General features: G+C 35.9%; 3 protein-coding genes across 5 annotated transcripts in view; 1 reads left to right on the forward strand and 2 right to left on the reverse strand.

The window, feature by feature from the left end:
- dgkab (diacylglycerol kinase, alpha b) overlaps positions 1-3,850 on the reverse strand; it is a 28,601-nt gene extending 24,751 nt beyond the window's left edge. Inside the window, exons 1-7 of the mRNA XM_026220673.1 lie at positions 3,578-3,850; positions 3,065-3,161; positions 1,938-2,014; positions 1,435-1,579; positions 802-876; positions 583-632; positions 421-495 (exon numbers count right to left, since the gene is read on the reverse strand). Of these exons, the coding sequence (XP_026076458.1) occupies positions 421-495; positions 583-632; positions 802-876; positions 1,435-1,579; positions 1,938-2,014; positions 3,065-3,137 (495 nt within the window). The 5' untranslated portion in view covers positions 3,138-3,161; positions 3,578-3,850. The remainder of the gene's footprint in view (positions 1-420; positions 496-582; positions 633-801; positions 877-1,434; positions 1,580-1,937; positions 2,015-3,064; positions 3,162-3,577) is intronic.
- Positions 3,851-3,907: 57 nt separating this feature from the next.
- LOC113054895 (SOSS complex subunit B1-A-like) lies at positions 3,908-7,956 on the forward strand. 2 transcript variants are annotated; one of them, XM_026220672.1, is made up of 7 exons: positions 3,908-4,023; positions 4,349-4,460; positions 5,136-5,274; positions 5,502-5,573; positions 6,557-6,632; positions 6,731-6,779; positions 6,919-7,956. In XM_026220672.1, the coding sequence occupies exons 2-7, from the start codon at positions 4,382-4,384 to the stop codon at positions 7,092-7,094; spliced, it is 591 nt and encodes a 196-aa protein (XP_026076457.1). In that variant the 5' UTR covers positions 3,908-4,023; positions 4,349-4,381; the 3' UTR covers positions 7,095-7,956. The 2 variants fall into 2 exon arrangements, with proteins under 2 accessions (XP_026076457.1, XP_026076456.1); XM_026220671.1 differs by having other exon boundaries at positions 3,926-4,130.
- Positions 7,957-11,872: 3,916 nt separating this feature from the next.
- LOC113054898 (protein canopy homolog 2-like) lies at positions 11,873-14,351 on the reverse strand. 2 transcript variants are annotated; one of them, XM_026220674.1, is made up of 6 exons: positions 14,198-14,351; positions 13,879-13,984; positions 13,541-13,656; positions 13,254-13,451; positions 13,007-13,103; positions 11,873-12,823 (listed from the first exon to the last, which is right to left on the reverse strand). In XM_026220674.1, the coding sequence occupies exons 2-6, from the start codon at positions 13,976-13,978 to the stop codon at positions 12,780-12,782; spliced, it is 555 nt and encodes a 184-aa protein (XP_026076459.1). In that variant the 5' UTR covers positions 13,979-13,984; positions 14,198-14,351; the 3' UTR covers positions 11,873-12,779. The 2 variants fall into 2 exon arrangements, with proteins under 2 accessions (XP_026076459.1, XP_026076460.1); XM_026220675.1 differs by lacking the exon at positions 14,198-14,351 and adding an exon at positions 14,088-14,178.
- Positions 14,352-17,628: the final 3,277 nt, after the last annotated feature.

Consider the following 17,628-nt stretch of genomic DNA (forward strand, 5'->3'; position numbering starts at 1 on the left):
CTTAGCAGAGAACAGCCATGTTATAAAAAGAGAAAGATGTGACATAAAGATATGATTATAGATTTTGATTAAAGGTTCAAATGTTTATAAAACATATGGCTAGATGAATCATTCACAAGTACCACAGTAAAAATCAAGAAATAGGGTACAGCCTGTGTGCCAGCTTCAAAGACAGCTTTACATAGTAGTGACTGAAACCTGCATCTCTGTATAACTGCTTTGAAATAATGCACATGATTTAACTTGACTTTAAATGTTTTCTTTCCTTTTATGTAATAGATATTTTAAAAGCAGAAAATCAGAGACTACTGAAAAAAAAATGCTAGGCCATCACTGTCACGAACTAACTTTGAAAACACAAAAGCAATTTCTCTGAAGCAGTAAAAGCTTCTGAAACAGTTACTGGTGTGTATGAATTACTGGCTTGAGCTCGGTCACATCCCATCCAAGGTATTCTGCAGCTTGCATCATCTGTGTGACCATTTTGTCAACTTCCTTTCAAACAAACATAAACAGAAAGTGTGAAAGAGTGTAGCATTAAATAGAAATATTAGACATATAAAGAAGTATGTTTGCTTTTACCTTGCTATCAAGATGTCCATTGTCATCTTTATCATATAATTTGAAGGTGTCTGCCAAATAGGTGTTATATAAATAATAAATTCTTTGCATGTAGACTACATTTAATTACACTTAAAACAACTGGCAAGTTTATACAATAATTTAGATGTTTAAAAATGATTCAACACATTGTACATTATAAATGGTATTAGTGATATTATCTGCTAGAGAATGTCTTACACTCCAGTTTGTCTCGTGGATTTCCATCCTCTAATATGGAGAAGTAACAAGATACAGCTTTAAGAGAGACACAGCCTGAAAGAGATCGACAGCAAACAAATAACACTAAACATCAATGATCACCACAAACAAATGTGTTGCTATTTATGTCATTTGTCTTTTTTTTGCAGTGAAAACCCACAATGAATTTCTTTTTTTTTTGCGCCATTTAATGACAGTTAAGAACACAGTTATCTACTATAAATATATTTTTGTCTGCAAAACGTTTTGTGGACTCATGCAGAAGGCAACAGTGGCACCAGCACAGAAATAATTATAATACAGAAGGGAGTCACAGATGCAGATGCTTGCACACTGTCACTGATTGTACCTTTTAAATGATAAATGCATATTATTTTCCCTAAAAATAGCACTGTCAGGTATGGCATTTTTTCATAACATTAAAAAAGTGCATGTGCCGTAGAATATTATCATCTTGCCTCGTGCACTTGACACGTATACTGTATGTAAACAAGGCATTCGATCTCTTATGAAGTGTTAAAGTGAAGAGGTTAGACAATACACAAGTATATTTTGCAACATTTACTGAAATAATGTAGTTCAATGTGACTTGTTAAAAATGAAGCAGCTAACCGTCTGTGGTGTGAGGACTTTGGTCAGGACAACACTGCTCAGATCTTTGGAAATACCAGTAGAGACGCCGGCAGAGATCAGCTGGGAAATCTTCTACCTCAAGATAAGTCTTGAGGAACAGAGAAAATCCTGCAGCATCTATGTGCTTTAGTGAGGAAAATGTGAAGAGAATGTGTCATACCACACATTTACCGACTGAGAGACTGTCATGTCTTTCCAAACCTGTGATAATGTTGTGTTGGACCCCACTGACTTTCAGTGTATGGGCAAGAACAGACCAGAATCAGAAGAAAGAAAGTTATGCAGGTTTGGAACAACATGAGGAATGAATGAATGAATTTGCTGACTAATTGAATGATTTATTCATTCAGAGAGTAAACTATCTGGCTAAATATCAAACAGTAACCCCCCAAGCTTCTCATATAATTTTTAACGTGATGATTATATTTTTCATTGACAAATGAACTATTGGGGAGCCAGCGGAAAGTTACGGTCAAGCTTACATCTCCAAACCTGTGATGGACCAGCTTTCCACCAGCGTGAAATTCCTTCATCGCATCTTTCACCTTTATCCTGCTGTCTAGGAAATTCAAAACCAGGAAGAAGAAAAAAAAGAAAATTTAAACAAACAAATAAATAATGAAAACCTTATTTAAGCTTTAATTTAGAATGTTCTTCTTAACTTAATCTTCTAAATTCTTCTTGATCAGCTGATTTTCTCAGACCACATTGATAAAACCGTCCGATCCTACAGATTTGCTTTATTCAATATCAAGAAGATCAAGCCCTTTCTTTGGGAACATGCTGCACAACTCCTTGTTCAAGCTCTTGTTCTGTGGCTGGACTATTGCAATGCTCTCTTGACAGGTCTTCCAGCCAATTCTATCAAACCTTTACAATTAATTCAGATTAATTTTTAATGAGCCAAAAAGAATACACGTCACACCTCTGTTTATCAATTTGCACTGGCTTCCAATAGCTGCTCGCATAAAATTCAAGGCATTGATATTTGCCTACAAAACTACCACTGGCTCTGCACCCATTTACCTGAATTCATTACTTCAGACTTATGTGCCTCTAGAAGGTTGCGTTCTGCAAGTGAACGTCTCTTGATTGTGTCATCCCAAAGAAGCACAAAGTCACTTTTAAATTAAATGTTCCCTTCTGGTGGAATGACCTCCCCAACTCAATCCGAGTCCTTAGCCATCTTCAAGAATCGGCTTAAAACACATCTCTTCCATCTTTATTTGACCCTCTAACTTTAACACTCACTATTCTAATTCTATTCTTAAAAAAAATCTACCTACCTTTTTAATTTCTTTTTTTAATTTCTATTTCCTTTTCATTTATTATGTGTGTGTGTGTGTGTGTGTGTGTGTGTGTATAAAAATCCCATGCTACGTGTACTGTGTTAACCTAACTGAGACTTGTTATAGCACTTATATATCATTGCTCTTTTTGTTGTTTTTGATTGCTTCCACTGTCTTCAAGTCGCTTTGGATAAAAGCGTCTGCTAAATGAATAAATGTAAATGTAATGTAACTTTGATAATAGAACAACAAGATATATATTCTGAGTCAGTGAATGTTTATCATAATGTTATTGATGGTGGTTTATGAAAGATACTCACACTCTATATACTCTTGCAGCTGAATGAAGTCAACGGGGCTAATCTCATTTTCTAAAGCAGATTCTGTGGTCATTTTGTAAGTCTTAAGTCCCTCGGCCTGAGAAAAGAGGACGGAAAAAGGTCAATATACATAATGAGACCGTACTGTACAACTAGCCTAGCTACTTAGAAATAAATTATATTATACAATGATGCTTTTTTGTGTGGCAAACTGCAGTAGCCCAGTCTTTGGTGTGTTACAAGATCGTCATTTCCACATGATAATAATTACAGTAAGCTGCACTAATTTACACTGTGCTGAAAGTTACTGTACAACCACAGTAGAGGAGCAAAACACAGAAACAAGAAACATGGTATTACCATGTTAATGCTATTTTAACGCATAAAGCATACAACATCGATAAATTCGTTTGATGGACTTGAAAAAAGTAATGTTTCAAATAAATTAATAAATTCCCGAGTTGCTCTAATTAATGACATTTCTAATTTGATACTTATTTTAATAGATCTTACCTTAAAAAGTCGCAAATTCACTCGAACCAAATGAATGAGGGATTAAATGCCCCGTTTTAACGCGTTAAGTGCAGTTTAGATATCTATAGTATGTGGATTAACGCGCATCTGAATTACATAAAGTTCACAAGAAGGACTGTAACGTTACAGATCAAACCTCTAAAAGCGTAGCTGTAAAAACGTCATCATTTTCGCATAAGTTTGACACATTTTTCACATTTCATTTGCTGATAATTCATCTGTCAAATTATTCATATGTTGTGCAGGTCGTATACGTGCGGATAATGGCGTCATTACGTACGGAAAACATTGCGTCATGACGTTTTAGCGAAAAAAACAACAACAACGTCAACCACTGTAAGCGGTAGTTGAATGTCCACGTTCACCGTGATGATTGACAGCAGTCTGTGGTCAAAACATTCAGCGCCTAAACAAGATCGCGAGCAGTGAGTCTGTTCAGGATTATTCACACAAAGTGCTGCAGATGACGAGAAACAGTAGGCTACTATTAAAACAGAAAACAGTCAGTGCGGCCATAGCTCAGAGCTAACCAGTAAGTGTTTGCATTAGTTTCCTGCTTTGAAAATCTGCAGGATTGTTGATCAGCTGTCAGTGTTGCACGTGCATGTGTCGTCACATTGAAATTAACATTAGTTTGACAAAAAAAAAAATATTTGCATACATGCATCGTTAATTAGTACACGACATTACATGTCATTTGAAAAAGTGAGTGCAGATGCATCAGATGTGGACTGACATGTTGTGTATCAGGTCTTGCAGGATTTGGGCAGAAGAAGACTGATCATGAGCACAGAGACTCATGTGAAGGACATTAAACCTGGACTCAAGAATCTCAACGTCATCTTCATCGTGTTGGAAACAGGTGGCCGAACAACACATTACATGAAAGTGGAAGAACTAAAGAAAGACACAATGATAATAATTACACTTCAGTAACATAATTATTTTGCAGATTATTTAGTGACCCACATATTAGGAAAACCAAAAGCATTTTATCATACAGTGAACCAGCAGTAGCAGTCCCACACTGTTGAATTTCAAGAATAAATGGATTGCATCTAATGGATTAATGCATGTATAGTAGCTTTTATATCCTTGTGCTTTAATATTTTCATATTCATCATGTACGCATGGTACTCCTTTGAGTTTGTGCACTTTTTGTCTTCATTTGGCATCGACAATTAGTTACTTTTTAAAACATGTTTAAGTATATTAAGTAATATAGTATAAATCAAAAATCTATGAAATTTAACTGCAGATGTGGATCCCAGAGTTTTACAGTAAAAAATTCTGTAATTTACAGTAACTCTATATATTATTAACTGAAATAGCATTAATATACCACATTACTGTTTGTTTTAAAATAATCTATTATAATATTATGACAACCAGCATTATACAGGTGGTGAAAACATGACTCTAAAATAATGCAATAAACATTAATTTAACAACATATGATGTAACACAAACATCTAATGTACATGGGAATATCATAGTTTTGTTTTTTACTGTAAGTGATCATTTCTTCTCATTCAAGGACGAGTGACGAAGACCAAAGACGGCCATGAGGTGCGCACATGTAAAGTGGCTGACAAGACGGGCAGCATCAGTATTTCGGTTTGGGATGAAGTCGGTGGCCTCATCCAGGCTGGTGACATCATCAGACTGACCAAAGGGTGAGACTGTGTTTGATCAAAGTCCAGCAGACGTTTGCTTTCTCATAACACACATTCATTCTGCAATAATATAAACATTCGATTAATTCGACTGTTTCTATTATTGTTTATAACAATAGTGAACAGTTTTATCATTTGATAGTAAATATCACTAAAACTGTTGTTATACGAGACTAAAAGTTTACAGTCTACAGAACTATTTACAGTATATGTGTATTTTGCCGCAGTTATGCCTCAGTTTTTAAAGGCTGCTTGACGCTGTACACTGGAAGAGGAGGTGAACTACAGAAGATCGGAGAGTAAGTTATTATTTAATCCTTCATTTTTTGTTAATAGCAGTATAGTTATCATTATAGTTATCATGGCAGTATAGTTATTTCAATATCAAATGTTTTGCATAAAAAAATAAAAAAAAAAACTATAATATCACTATGAAAAATACAGACAATGGGTCTCATTCATGAAACATTCGTAAATATACGAGTAAATATCTGAGTGATTTGCGCGTAAAGAGAACTTCCCGAAAACTCTTCTCCTGATTCACAAAAACTTCGTAAACGTCAGATGTGATAGTGAAATGTGTGTGTGTTAATGAATTCCAATCAGTCGTAAATGGGACGCGCGTGCACGCTCACTCTCAATTACCATAAATCCCTCCCTTTAAATCCGACTGACAACTATATATTAGCATCATATTATGACACCAAACGAAGGATTTCAACATGTCTTCTCAAAAGCGACTGAAAAACAAACATTTCTCAGCTGCAGAAATTGAAGTTTTATTATCAGAAGTTCATTTAAAACGCCATTTAATTTTCAAGCGTACATAGTGGCGTATCAGGTCCTAAAAAAGGAAGTTTGGCAGCATATTACAGATCCTATTACTGGCTCTCATAATAAAAGTTAAAAGAAAAACCATATGTAATTAATATATCTAATATTTTTTTCAAAATGCTGTGTAAATATGTACCCGATTAAGGTGAATTAAAATGCAGCCGTATTAATGAGCAAAAAGTTCAGACGTTAAACGCACTATTTACGCGTGGCTGGGAGCAGGTGTAGATTTCTTTCGTACCAACTAACATTTGGAAAATACGAACGTTTTAATGAATCCGAAAATTTACGCCAAAACCACTTTACACGCGATTTAAACAAAAATTCGTTCTGCTCGTCTTTCATGAATGAGACCCAATATACACAAATTGACAAAAATATGGTATATACAGTATGTATTAAACTTAATCTTGCCCAAAATATTAACGTTTTGTATCCAATTTGTAAGATTCTGCATGGTGTATTCAGAGGTGCCAAACTTTAGTGAGCCAAATCCTGAATATTTGGCCCAGATGAATAAAACGGTATGTCTAGATGGATTTCTGCATTAATAATTAATCAAATCCTTATTTAAAACTGTGGGTCATGGTAATAGTTTTTTGTTTTTCTTGTTGCCCATCAGGGACTCAATGACCAGAGCAACACGAACAGCAGCGCTGGTGCACCTGCAGGTAGAGTTATATACGGCAACATCTGCTTTCTGCCACTAGCCTGAACTTTTATAAGAATTATAAATCCTTCAGGGTTCCTAGTTTATGTTATATATTCTTTCAATATGCTGGTCCACATACATTGTTTTACTCTTTGAAGGGAATGACACCCCCAATGGAAATGGGGTGAATTCTCAAGGCTCTGGCAACTCTACTAATGCACAGCCGGGTGGACGAGCAAGTAGTGGGAACGGAAACCGGTCGACACCAAGTCCAGGTGTGGGAGGAAGCTCCGTAAGCAACGGCAAGGAGACACGGCGAACGGTCAAAAGATGATTTTGTTCGATCATGAATCAGCATACAGTGATCATTTAATGATGGATGTCAGCAGCTATTTGTCATGTCTCATTTGAAGACATGCATTGCTAAACTTTGAGCTTAATGCTTTCATATATATATATATATATATATATATATATATATTTGTTTAACTCTATGGATTGTCAGGTCTTGTAAAATCACATGTGTTTTGAGGTATTGATCAGTTCCTGTTTTTTCTTGTTTTAAACTCTCCAGAATGAACACACTAAGCTATTGTAGTTTTTCTAGTCCAACTTCTGATTGTTAGTCAACATTTGATGATCAGTTTCAACATGAACATTCAGTTAATTATTAAAATGCCAGGGTTGTCTTCTAAAATAAGCCTTAGCAGGTAAATGAAACCAAAAAAGAGGTACACCAACAAGCAGATGAGAAAAATGGAAAGAGAGCCAGCAGCTGTCAAGATCTGTAAGTTATAGACCCCAGAAGTTTTGAACATTATACGGCAAGGCTGACACATTTCCATGAAAATTAGATAAGTGTCCTGTGATGAGTTTGAAAAGTAAGAGCTTAACAGCTGAGGATTTTCCCAGGCAGAAATGTGAAACTATGTCATCAATGATCACAGTTTGATAAGAAAGAGCTTTTTGGGTTCCTAAAAAAATCTGATGTTCCACATGAGACCCACTCCAGAACAGTTTACAGTAAATACCATTGTGACTGTTGTCCATCACAGAAAAGCCAAATAAAAAGAAGCTGTCAGAAAATGTAATCATAAAACACTGAAAACATGCAACCATTACACCTTTTTTTTTGTGCAGATCTTTTGCCAGAAAATTCTGATATATAAATAAAAAGGATGAAAAAAAATATTGAAGGTTTGTTTCACCTTTTTTTCCTTGTTTTTTTATGCTTTGCTGATAGGACATTGCCAAACATTGCACAAGATTAGATGAAATAGTGTCTAAAGCACTGAATGTTCAAAGGGGAACGCTGCAGCGTTTTGGTTGCCGTTCCCTTCTCTCGTTTGTTTGTCTGAACTATTGATGCTTCTGTGTGAATGGTTTTGGAGCCTTTGAAGACTTTTCGTGTTGTTTTACTTTATTGTGATGTGGACTTATGCTTCACCCATTGGATTATTGATTTAATTTTTGAGTATTTGCTGCTGGACCCAACTCTCTTGCTGCCCTGTACCCTGAGGTTGATGCTGGTGTGGATTCCTCCTGCATGTCCTGTAAGGGATACTCCATCCCAAAATGAACATTTTGTCATTAATCACTTACCCCCATGTCGTTCCAAACCGGTAAAAGCTTTGTTCGTCTTTGGAACACAGTTTAAAATAGCCGCGCCACAAGGATGCACTGTTTTCGTTCAAATCAAAGAGTAAATAGACGCAGAAAACGTATCATTGTGGCGCGGCTGACACAGAAGAGCGTGAGCTGTCTGCGTTCAGCTATTATTCTCTAAAATAGTGCTATAGTGATGTGGAGAGACAGAGGAGACAAATTGGTTAATAAAGTCGTTATTTTTGTTTTCTTCACAACAAAGATAGACTTGTTTTACCTGTGCCTCAAATTTGAGAAAACTCTTATTTTGGGGGATTTTAAAATCCATATAGACAAAAAGGACTCTCTGCATTAAGAAAAAACTTTTTGTCTTTGCTGGAGTGCTGCTTTGAATCAGTTTGTTGACTGCTGTACACATTACAAAAGACACACCTTCGATCTCAAATCCATTGTGTGTGTAGTCTACCATTGATTTAGAGTTGCCATCCGTCTTTTCTTATATGAATCTGCCTCTTGTTAAAATCTCCTCTCTTTGTGTTTTGACATACTCAAAACACCTGCAGAGGCCTTTAAATGGTCTCTAAGTCTAGTTCTGTAGGCTACACAATCATGGAGAAGACTGCTGACTAGAAAGTTGTCCAAAAGATGACCATTGACACCTTGCACAAGGAGGGCAAGACACAAAAGGTTATTGCAAAAGAGGCTGGCTGTTCACAGAGCTCTGTGTCCAAGCACGTTAATAGAGAGTCGAAGGGAAGGAAAAGATGTGGTAGAAAAAAAGTGTACACAAAATAGAGTAACAACACCCTGGAGAGGTTTGTGAAACTAAACCCATTCAAAAATGTGGGGGAGATTCACAAAGAGTGGACTGCAGCTGGAGCCAGTGCTTCAAGAACCACTACACACAGACATATGCAAGACATGGGTTTCAGCTTCGCATTCCTTGTTTCAAGACACTCTTGAACATCAGACAGCATCAGAAGCGTCTAAAGACAAACAGGACTGGACTGCTGCTGAGTGCTCCACAGTTATGTTCTCTGATGAAAGTAAATGTTGCATTTCCTGTGGAAATCATGGTCCCAGAGTCTGGAGGAGGAGACGAGAGACACACAATCCACGTTGCTTGAGGTCCAGTGTAAAGTTTCCACAGTCAAAAAAAAAAGCTCAACACAGTCGTATACCAGGAAGTTTTAGAGCACTTCATGCTTCCTGCTGCTGATCAACTTTATGGAGATGCAGATTTCATTTTCCAACAGGACTTGGCACCTGCGCCAAAGCTACCAGTACCTGGTTTAAGGACCATGGTATCCCTGTTTTAATTGGCCAGCAAACTCGCCTGACCTTAACCCCATAGATTTTATATGGGGTTAAGGTCAGGCGAGTTTGCTGGCCAATTAAAACAGGGAAACCATGGTCCTTAAACCAGTGAAGAGGAATTTTATTTTGTGAAGAGTAAGATGTGATATGCCAGACCCAAGAATGCAGAAGAGCTGAAGGCCACTATCCGAGCAACCTGGTCTCTCATAACACCTGAGCAGTGCCACAGACTGATCAACTCCATGCCACGCCGCACTGCTGCAGTAATTCAGGCAAAAGGAGCCCCAACTAAGTATTGAGTGCTGTACATGCTCATACTTTTCATGTTCATACTTTTCAGTTGACCAAGATTTCTAAAAATCCTTTCTTTGTATTGATCTTAAGTTATATTCTAATTTTCTGAGATAATGAATTTGGGGTTTTCCTTAGTTGTCAGTTATAATCATCAAAATTAAAAGAAATAAACATTTAACAATATATCAGTCTGTGTGTAATGAATGAATATAATATACAAGTTTCACTTTTTGAATGGAATTAGTGAAATAAATCAACTTTTTGATTATATTCTAATTATAGACCAGCACCTGTATTTTTGCAAGAAGTCACTTATGCTCATCAAACCTGCATTTATTTGATCAAAAATGTAATATACTTTAAAATATACTTTATGTAATGCTAATTTATTAACAGTGTTGGAAACCTGCGATACTTTTTCAACTGTGATTCTTTGATAACAAATAAAAAAAGAACAGCATTTATTTAAAATATAACTTTTGTAACTATTCACTACCCTTTTTTTAAAGAAATTTGTTTTTATTAAAATGTGTTCAATTTATAGAAACAGTAATTGCAAAGATTGATATTGATAGAAAACATCTCTATTTTGACTAAATGCTTTTCTTTTTAACTTTAATATTTATCAACGAACCCCAAAAATTACAAAATAAATAAATAAATGAAGCAGCACAACTCTTACATTGATAATAAATCAGCATATTAGACTGATTTGTAAATCATGACACTGAAGACTTGAGAAATTATGCAGAAAATTCAGCTGCACAGCACAGAAATGAATGATATTTTAAAGTATATTAAAATAGAAAACCCTTATTTTAAATTTAATTAATCTTTTTAAATACTGTTTTTTTTTTTTTTTTTTATCAAATAAATCCAGGCTTGATGAGCACAAGACAATTTCAATGCTGTTTAATTATCCAAAATGGTTATGTAATACTGAATTCAACAGTTCCTGAAATGACAAACATGTGGTTTTTCACTGACAGCATTAATAGGTTACAAAGAGATAGATATAAAAGAGCATAACTAGTTTTACAGTGACAGTTTTCCTCTGGCTGTGTCTGAAATATAACATTGCTAGAGAACAAGTGCCCTTCAATGTTGCTTGAAAATTAAAGCTTACCTGCTTGCTTATCTTTAATACTCCCATCTCCATAGATTAGTCGAAGTTTATTCATTAGGATATGATAATGAAGTAATGATGCTATGTTTTTACACCATTAACAGTGCACAGTATATAGTGAGCTATTCACCAGTGCATCTGCGCTGTAATATGAACCAAGCTGCTGGAAGAGAGGCTCGTGCACAGCTCTGTTAACAGAGATTTTGTTCCCTTGAACTTAAAATAAGATAATTCTTGATGACCATTGACTAATGGATTTCTATACACGGATAAATCAGACAGACATGAGTAATACTTGATTAAATGTAATCTGGATTACATAATCAGATTCCAAAAAATTGAGTAGCCTACTTGTAATTAGATAAAATTACACTTTAATAATACTCGTAATCAGACTACAGTTACAGATTAACTGTACTGATACTGCTTTTGTGTGGACAAAGGGGAAAAAAAATGTTTTTTTTTTTCAGTTTAGTACTATTGTTTATTACAGAATGCAGTATGTGCAGTTTTCCTTAGTGTTAAATTGTTGATTTGATAGAATTGTTTTATTAAACAAATATCTTATTGTTGTGCCAACAATCTGTTTTCTGTAAGTTTTGAGCAACTTAAGTGTAAGGCAATCTGTTTCCACACATTTTTCTAGTAATGTGAACGAGAAGACTTGTTGAGTGAAATGTTCTGTTTGAGTTCTGTGCACTAAACTTAAGTTAAACTAAAGTGAAGTCCATCGGTCCATCAGGCAGGGAAGAGGAAAGCAGGAGAGGAAGTTATGATAAATGAGCAGTTTATTAAATAATCTCGGCTGTGTCTTTCCTGATGCTCAATTTGACTTTGACAAGTACAAATACAACAAGCCTCTTTCTTAACAAAACAATAGTTAAAAAAAATTCACATGTAAAAGAAGACGCTCATCCATAAATGACTACAAAATACATTGTAAAAGACATCCTCAGACAATTTTATGTTTTATTTTTACAAAAATAGCAATTACAGATGTACTTTTCTTTAGGTCAGACTCATTTTGCATTGTACATCCTATTGCTTGAAGTTTTAACAAATAGCACAAAAAAAAAAAAGTAAAACTGAGCTCAAATTCCAGGTTTGCACTACACATAATGCTAAAAACCCCCAAATTTTTGGAAAATATGAAATATGTAGATGTAAATATGCATGGGACGTCTTTGAAACACTCTTCCTCTACAAATCCGTCTACTGGACTCGCTTCAATTCAAATCACAATCAAAAACATTTGTTAAGATTAGCAATATTATTATTATTATCACTAGAACCAGGAACTACAGAGGTGCTCTTATCTGTGCTTATAATAAATACACCGAAATCTTCTAAACTAAAAACTAAGTGCATCCAAAGACATTTTAATATAAAAGTCTGCCATCGGAGAGATTCATAAAGAGATCTAATGTTTAGCTGTAGCAAGTCAGCTTTAATTTTAAACTGAATGACAATGGAGAGTTTTGATGGTAACGCCATTAATAAGAGTTGAACATATCAACAGGTAACCCATAGGGTCAAGTACACGATGTAATGTGTTGCCTAACATCACTCTGTGTGTTCAGCATCCTCAAGGAAGAAGAACCAGTCTGTTTACTGAAGCAGAACAGGTGAAGGCATGGTTTTCCAAAGGTAAAGCGGTCACGAGGTGTTCGGCTGATGTTATAACTCATCATGAGGTATCTTCAGAGCATGGTCACACAGATCTGTGGAAGGGGTTAAAGAAAATCACATCTGCAGTGTAGTAAAAACATGCATTGGTGATACAGGTCCAGTTCCATATTGTGCATATTGTTAAATATGCTTGAAACATTTTTTTATTACAGGTAAATGCATGTAGCTTGTTCATATGTTTGAAACTACTGGCACATCCATATTTACAGCATTACCTGTCCTCTTACTGCAGAGCTTGTCTTTAACATTGTCTGTCTCGTGATCAAAGAACTCAATGAGTTCATCCTCATGCTGCTCAACGATCGTTTCACACTGAGAAAAAAACACGTACAGAGAGACGATTTCTAAAACTGATCAGGAAATTCTGATGTTTTTCAGCCTTTTATAAATAGTGTACAACTATTGCATCGAATCAGCAGAAAATTTGAATATAAGAAATAAAATACAAATAAAAATTCTCACAGCAAACTTTAAACTAGAGCTGACTCTGGAGTCGAAGGCCAGATCAGAAAGGTCCATGGCAGTGCCATCACGGGACGTATGTCTCACGTATGTCTTCCGGTTGGTGACAGGGTCAACACGCTCACCGTAATCTTTCATCTTCTCACAAACCTCTTCCATCAGCTCCAGCAGATGACTCTCAGAGCGGGAAAAGGGAACCTGAGCACATTACAACAAATACATGAAGATCTATAAGTTGGAGTCAAACAAACAAAAAATGACGTCTTTACGAAACTAAAATATGTCACCTCTCTAACTGACTGAGTGCCATCAGGATTAATCCTAAATGATCCGGTCTGGATCATTTTCTTGGGGTCTATTTGAGATATGGCCCACTCCATTTCATCCACTAATGCCCTGCATGCTGAGAAAAAACATGTGCATGATGCAAATCAAAAGTACTTCTTAAATCACAAAGCACAATCATTTATTAAAACAGTTTGAAGATGCATTTACGAAAGTGCATTACATTCCTAATATTTCTTGGTTTTTCAAGACAATTAATACACAATGGCTCTCTAGGTATAAAAAATATCCACGTATATATGCACAGTTAATTATAAAAGATTTAAAAAAGTTGAAATACCTCCACATTTTATGTCTTGACCCTGTCTGGCTCCTTGGACTAACAATAGGTGCAAAGACATCAATGCATAGACGATAACAATGTAAAAATGGTTTTCCATTCCCACCTACAAAACAAATAAAATGTCATTTTAAATGCAGGTTATTGTTTACAATTATATTTTATTGCAGCCTTCGATAGACTCTGAATGGCCGGTTAACAAGAGTTACCTTTCACAAAACAATCGAGCAATAAAATCATGCAATGTGTCAACGTCACGTTATTCATTAATCGAACTGCATCACATGCATATTTTAATGCACTGAGTGAATATACAAACCTTTTGCTTTAAATGCAAGGCACACACGAGTTCATGGACTGATGACGTGCACACAGGGATAATTGTAGTTTAGGAGCTGATCTGAGATCATCCAACGCGATCCCTTTTTTTCTTCTCGAGTTGTATTGGCTGTCTTTTGGGACATTACCGCCTCCAACCGAGCTGGAGCGTGGTGACGCAGTGACGCACGCGCGCCCTCTACAGAGTACAAACATCGGGACCCTTAATTGTAAATATGACCAAAACATCCTGTGGAAAAATATCTAACCTTAAATTAAAAGTAATTTTATTTTCTCACATTTCTCACTCTGCCACAATTATTGGCAGCCTTAATTTAATGCAGTGCCCCGATGTATATGTATAACAGCACATTAATTTCTAATCGTTTTAAATCATTTTTGGTTGACCATTAGTTATGATGATGTCTTTTCTTGTGTAGTCTTCCTCTGTGGTGTGACTGATAAGGCCTTTTCTGGCTCTGCACAGTTTAGGACAGTATAAGGGCATGAGTAGGACACTGTCAGAGCATTTACATTTATGCATTTAGCAGACGCTTTCATCCAAAGCGACTTACAGTGCGTTCAGGCTACACTTTTTTTGGAGAATAGAACCCACAACTTTTTTTGTGCTGATAATGCAATGCTCTACCACTGAGCCACAGGAACACTGATTTCTTCCTGCATTGCCTGGCAGCCATGGCAGTTTCTCATCGACATTGTTTAAACTTTCTTAAGGCCCTGTTGATTGTTACTCACCAGCTGGTTCTGTCCTCGGCTCTGGATTCCAGTTCTGCCTCAGGGAAATCAAAGTAATTCAGACTTTCTTTGATGCAATCCTTAAAACGCTTCTTTGGATGACCATGATGCCTTTATAGACTAAAGAATCTGACACTGGATACAGGAACTGTCCATTTGTATAACATGGCCTGTCCAACAAAGCAGATCCTTCATGATCATGGCCTCGCTGCTGACCAGAGGCCTCCTTTATAAACATTTACCATGAACTAGCACTAGAAGTTTTGATGGCAACTGCCCAGTATTTGTTCAGTGCCATATAGACATGTGCCTGTATACAGTAATGCGATATATCGCAGTAATTAACATGCACGGTATTGCTATCGTGGGCACTTCTAAATACTGTGAATAATTATATATTACAAATTATTCCGTATTTGGTATGCATTTTAAGAATACCTTTCCCATCAACTGGTAAAAATGCATGACACCGCTGTATGCTGCTTAAAAGAAGAGTGCGCAACTCTGATGTAAACAAGCACACATGAGAAGCACACTGGGGAACACGTGAGAGATTTAAAGTATATTCACTCTCTGACTGCAGATGGCGCTAAACTGCAGAAAATGCAGCCTTTATCCTGGAAACCCCATAAATAAAGCAGCTGCTCGACTTTCTGAAACGTATTTAAATAGCCATTAAGATTTGTGGATTTGCTGTTTTGTTCATCACAGCGCCAAATCCTTATTAATGCTTATTAATATTTAAACTTAATAGGCTATTTATTTTACATTTTTTATTTTTACATTTCAATCTGAACAACAACATACCCTAGATATTGTTTGAAATTGTTTTGATTCTTTATTGTTCGTTCACACTTTACATTAGGGCTTCATTAGTAAACATAAACTCCCAATGAAAAAGTCTTCTGAATATTTATTAATCTTAGGTATTCCAATATTTAATAACACATTGTTAAAATCTAAAGTTGCAACTGTGTAATTGAATGAGCTTGAACCTGAACTAAAGGCCCGTTCACACTAAGCACGATAACTATAAAGATAACGATAAAGTTCTAAAAATCGTTCTCAATATTAAAGAATAGCAGAGTCCACACTAAAACTATAACGATAAAGGCATAGAGAAACTGTATCGTTAGATTCATGTTCAGAACGATTTTTCCAGCTGATAAACGATAGAAACATTGACATCCAATCAGAATCAATCCTGCGAGCTTGATAATTTAAAGCGGCAGACGCAGAATAAACAGACGATATTGTTCGCTGGTGTGGATGCTAATATTGTTATCTTTATAGTTTTCTTGCTGCTGTTGCCTCTGGCTTTTTTTTGATGGGGTCACTTCATCTATAGCGATATCGTTGACTTGACTGCAAATGATTAAATAACAGAGACTATTTAAAGCTGCAGTAGGTAACTTTTGTAAAAATATATTTTTTACATATTTGTTAAACCTGTCATTGTGTCCTGACAGTAGAATATGAGACAGATAATCTGTGAAAAAATCAAGCTCCTCTGGCTCCTCCCAGTGTCCTATTGCCATTTGCGATATCAAATTTTATCACAGTACTGAAAATTAGATTAAAACAGTGGTCATAATACAGTATAACAGGTTTAGTAACTTTTAACCTTACAGAGGCCCTGGTCATCCTGGTTTCTGGACAGTGAGTTGGTCAGTCAGGCCGGAGGGCTGTTCATGTCCGGGGTCACGCTGCAGTCACAGGTGTGTGAGATCTGTCACGCAGTGTTTCCTGGACACACCAGCACCTGTGGAGAGTTTCTGCGGCACCTCACTACACACATGACCTGAAGAAAACCAATGCTGGGAATCAAATTCATCAGAAATGAAGATGAGATGACAAGGGAGCACACTGATAATGTCAGGAATGGAGTATCACATGTTAGGTTTGGTCAGTGATGAAGATTTTTTTATTTATTTTTTTATTATTATTGTAAAGCACACAAGTTGTTGTGCAAGTACTTTACAAAAGTTAGGAAGAAAATTAATGAGAAAGTAAGAAGAACTTGCATGCACATGCATTTGTTGTTGAATTTTACCATGATGATAAAATGATTAATCTTCTATTTTCATTTTATAATAATTTGGTTCCATCACAAAAAGTGTCTGTTTTGTTCCAATTTTTTTGAATGATTTACTGTTTTTACACAAATGCTGCATTTTCACAACCGTAAAGCACAAGGTAAGAGTATAGTGCTGTCTAGCAATTAAATAGTAAATACACTGGAAAATGTAATAGTGTAGCGAATCAATGGATCATCACAAGTGGTAGCATGAATGCTGTAAAACCTCTGGTTATGTTCACATGAACACCATTGCGATGATAATTGACAGCAAGGAAAGGTGGATTAAGACATTTACATGACACGGCCAAATCACCTTAATTTACATCTTACTTGATGTAACTTTTAGTATTCACAAAAAAAAAAAAAAAAAATGTTGTTTTGTTGCACTGAGACCGCCAACCTTCAAGGCACTTCAGTTTTTGTAGACACAACACTTGCATTGTATCTGTTTGGGTTTCTTGAACAAGCTAGCCTAAAGATAGCTCACTCAAAAATATGTCGTTCCAAACCTGTATGATTTACTTTTTCTTTTTCTTGCAAAACACTTGCATATTTTGAAGAATGTTTTTTTTTTGTCACAAGGGTTTGAAACAGCA

This window comes from Carassius auratus, chromosome 36, assembly GCF_003368295.1.
Source record: "Carassius auratus strain Wakin chromosome 36, ASM336829v1, whole genome shotgun sequence".
Lineage (NCBI taxonomy): Eukaryota > Metazoa > Chordata > Actinopteri > Cypriniformes > Cyprinidae > Carassius > Carassius auratus.

Excerpts from the sequence above, each read along its gene's own strand:
- LOC113054898 (XM_026220674.1), bottom strand. The coding sequence starts at position 13,978 with ATGGAAAACCATTTTTACATTGTTATCGTCTATGCATTGATGTCTTTG. Across the intron at positions 13,657-13,878 it reads TCAAGACATAAAATGTGGAG|CATGCAGGGCATTAGTGGAT; the intron begins GTATTTCAACTT and ends GTTTTTTCTCAG. Across the intron at positions 12,824-13,006 it reads GCTCTGCAGTAAGAGGACAG|ATCTGTGTGACCATGCTCTG; the intron begins GTAATGCTGTAA and ends CCCCTTCCACAG.
- LOC113054895 (XM_026220672.1), top strand. The coding sequence starts at position 4,382 with ATGAGCACAGAGACTCATGTGAAGGACATTAAACCTGGACTCAAGAAT. Across the intron at positions 4,461-5,135 it reads CTTCATCGTGTTGGAAACAG|GACGAGTGACGAAGACCAAA; the intron begins GTGGCCGAACAA and ends TTCTCATTCAAG. Across the intron at positions 6,633-6,730 it reads TGGCCCAGATGAATAAAACG|GGACTCAATGACCAGAGCAA; the intron begins GTATGTCTAGAT and ends GTTGCCCATCAG.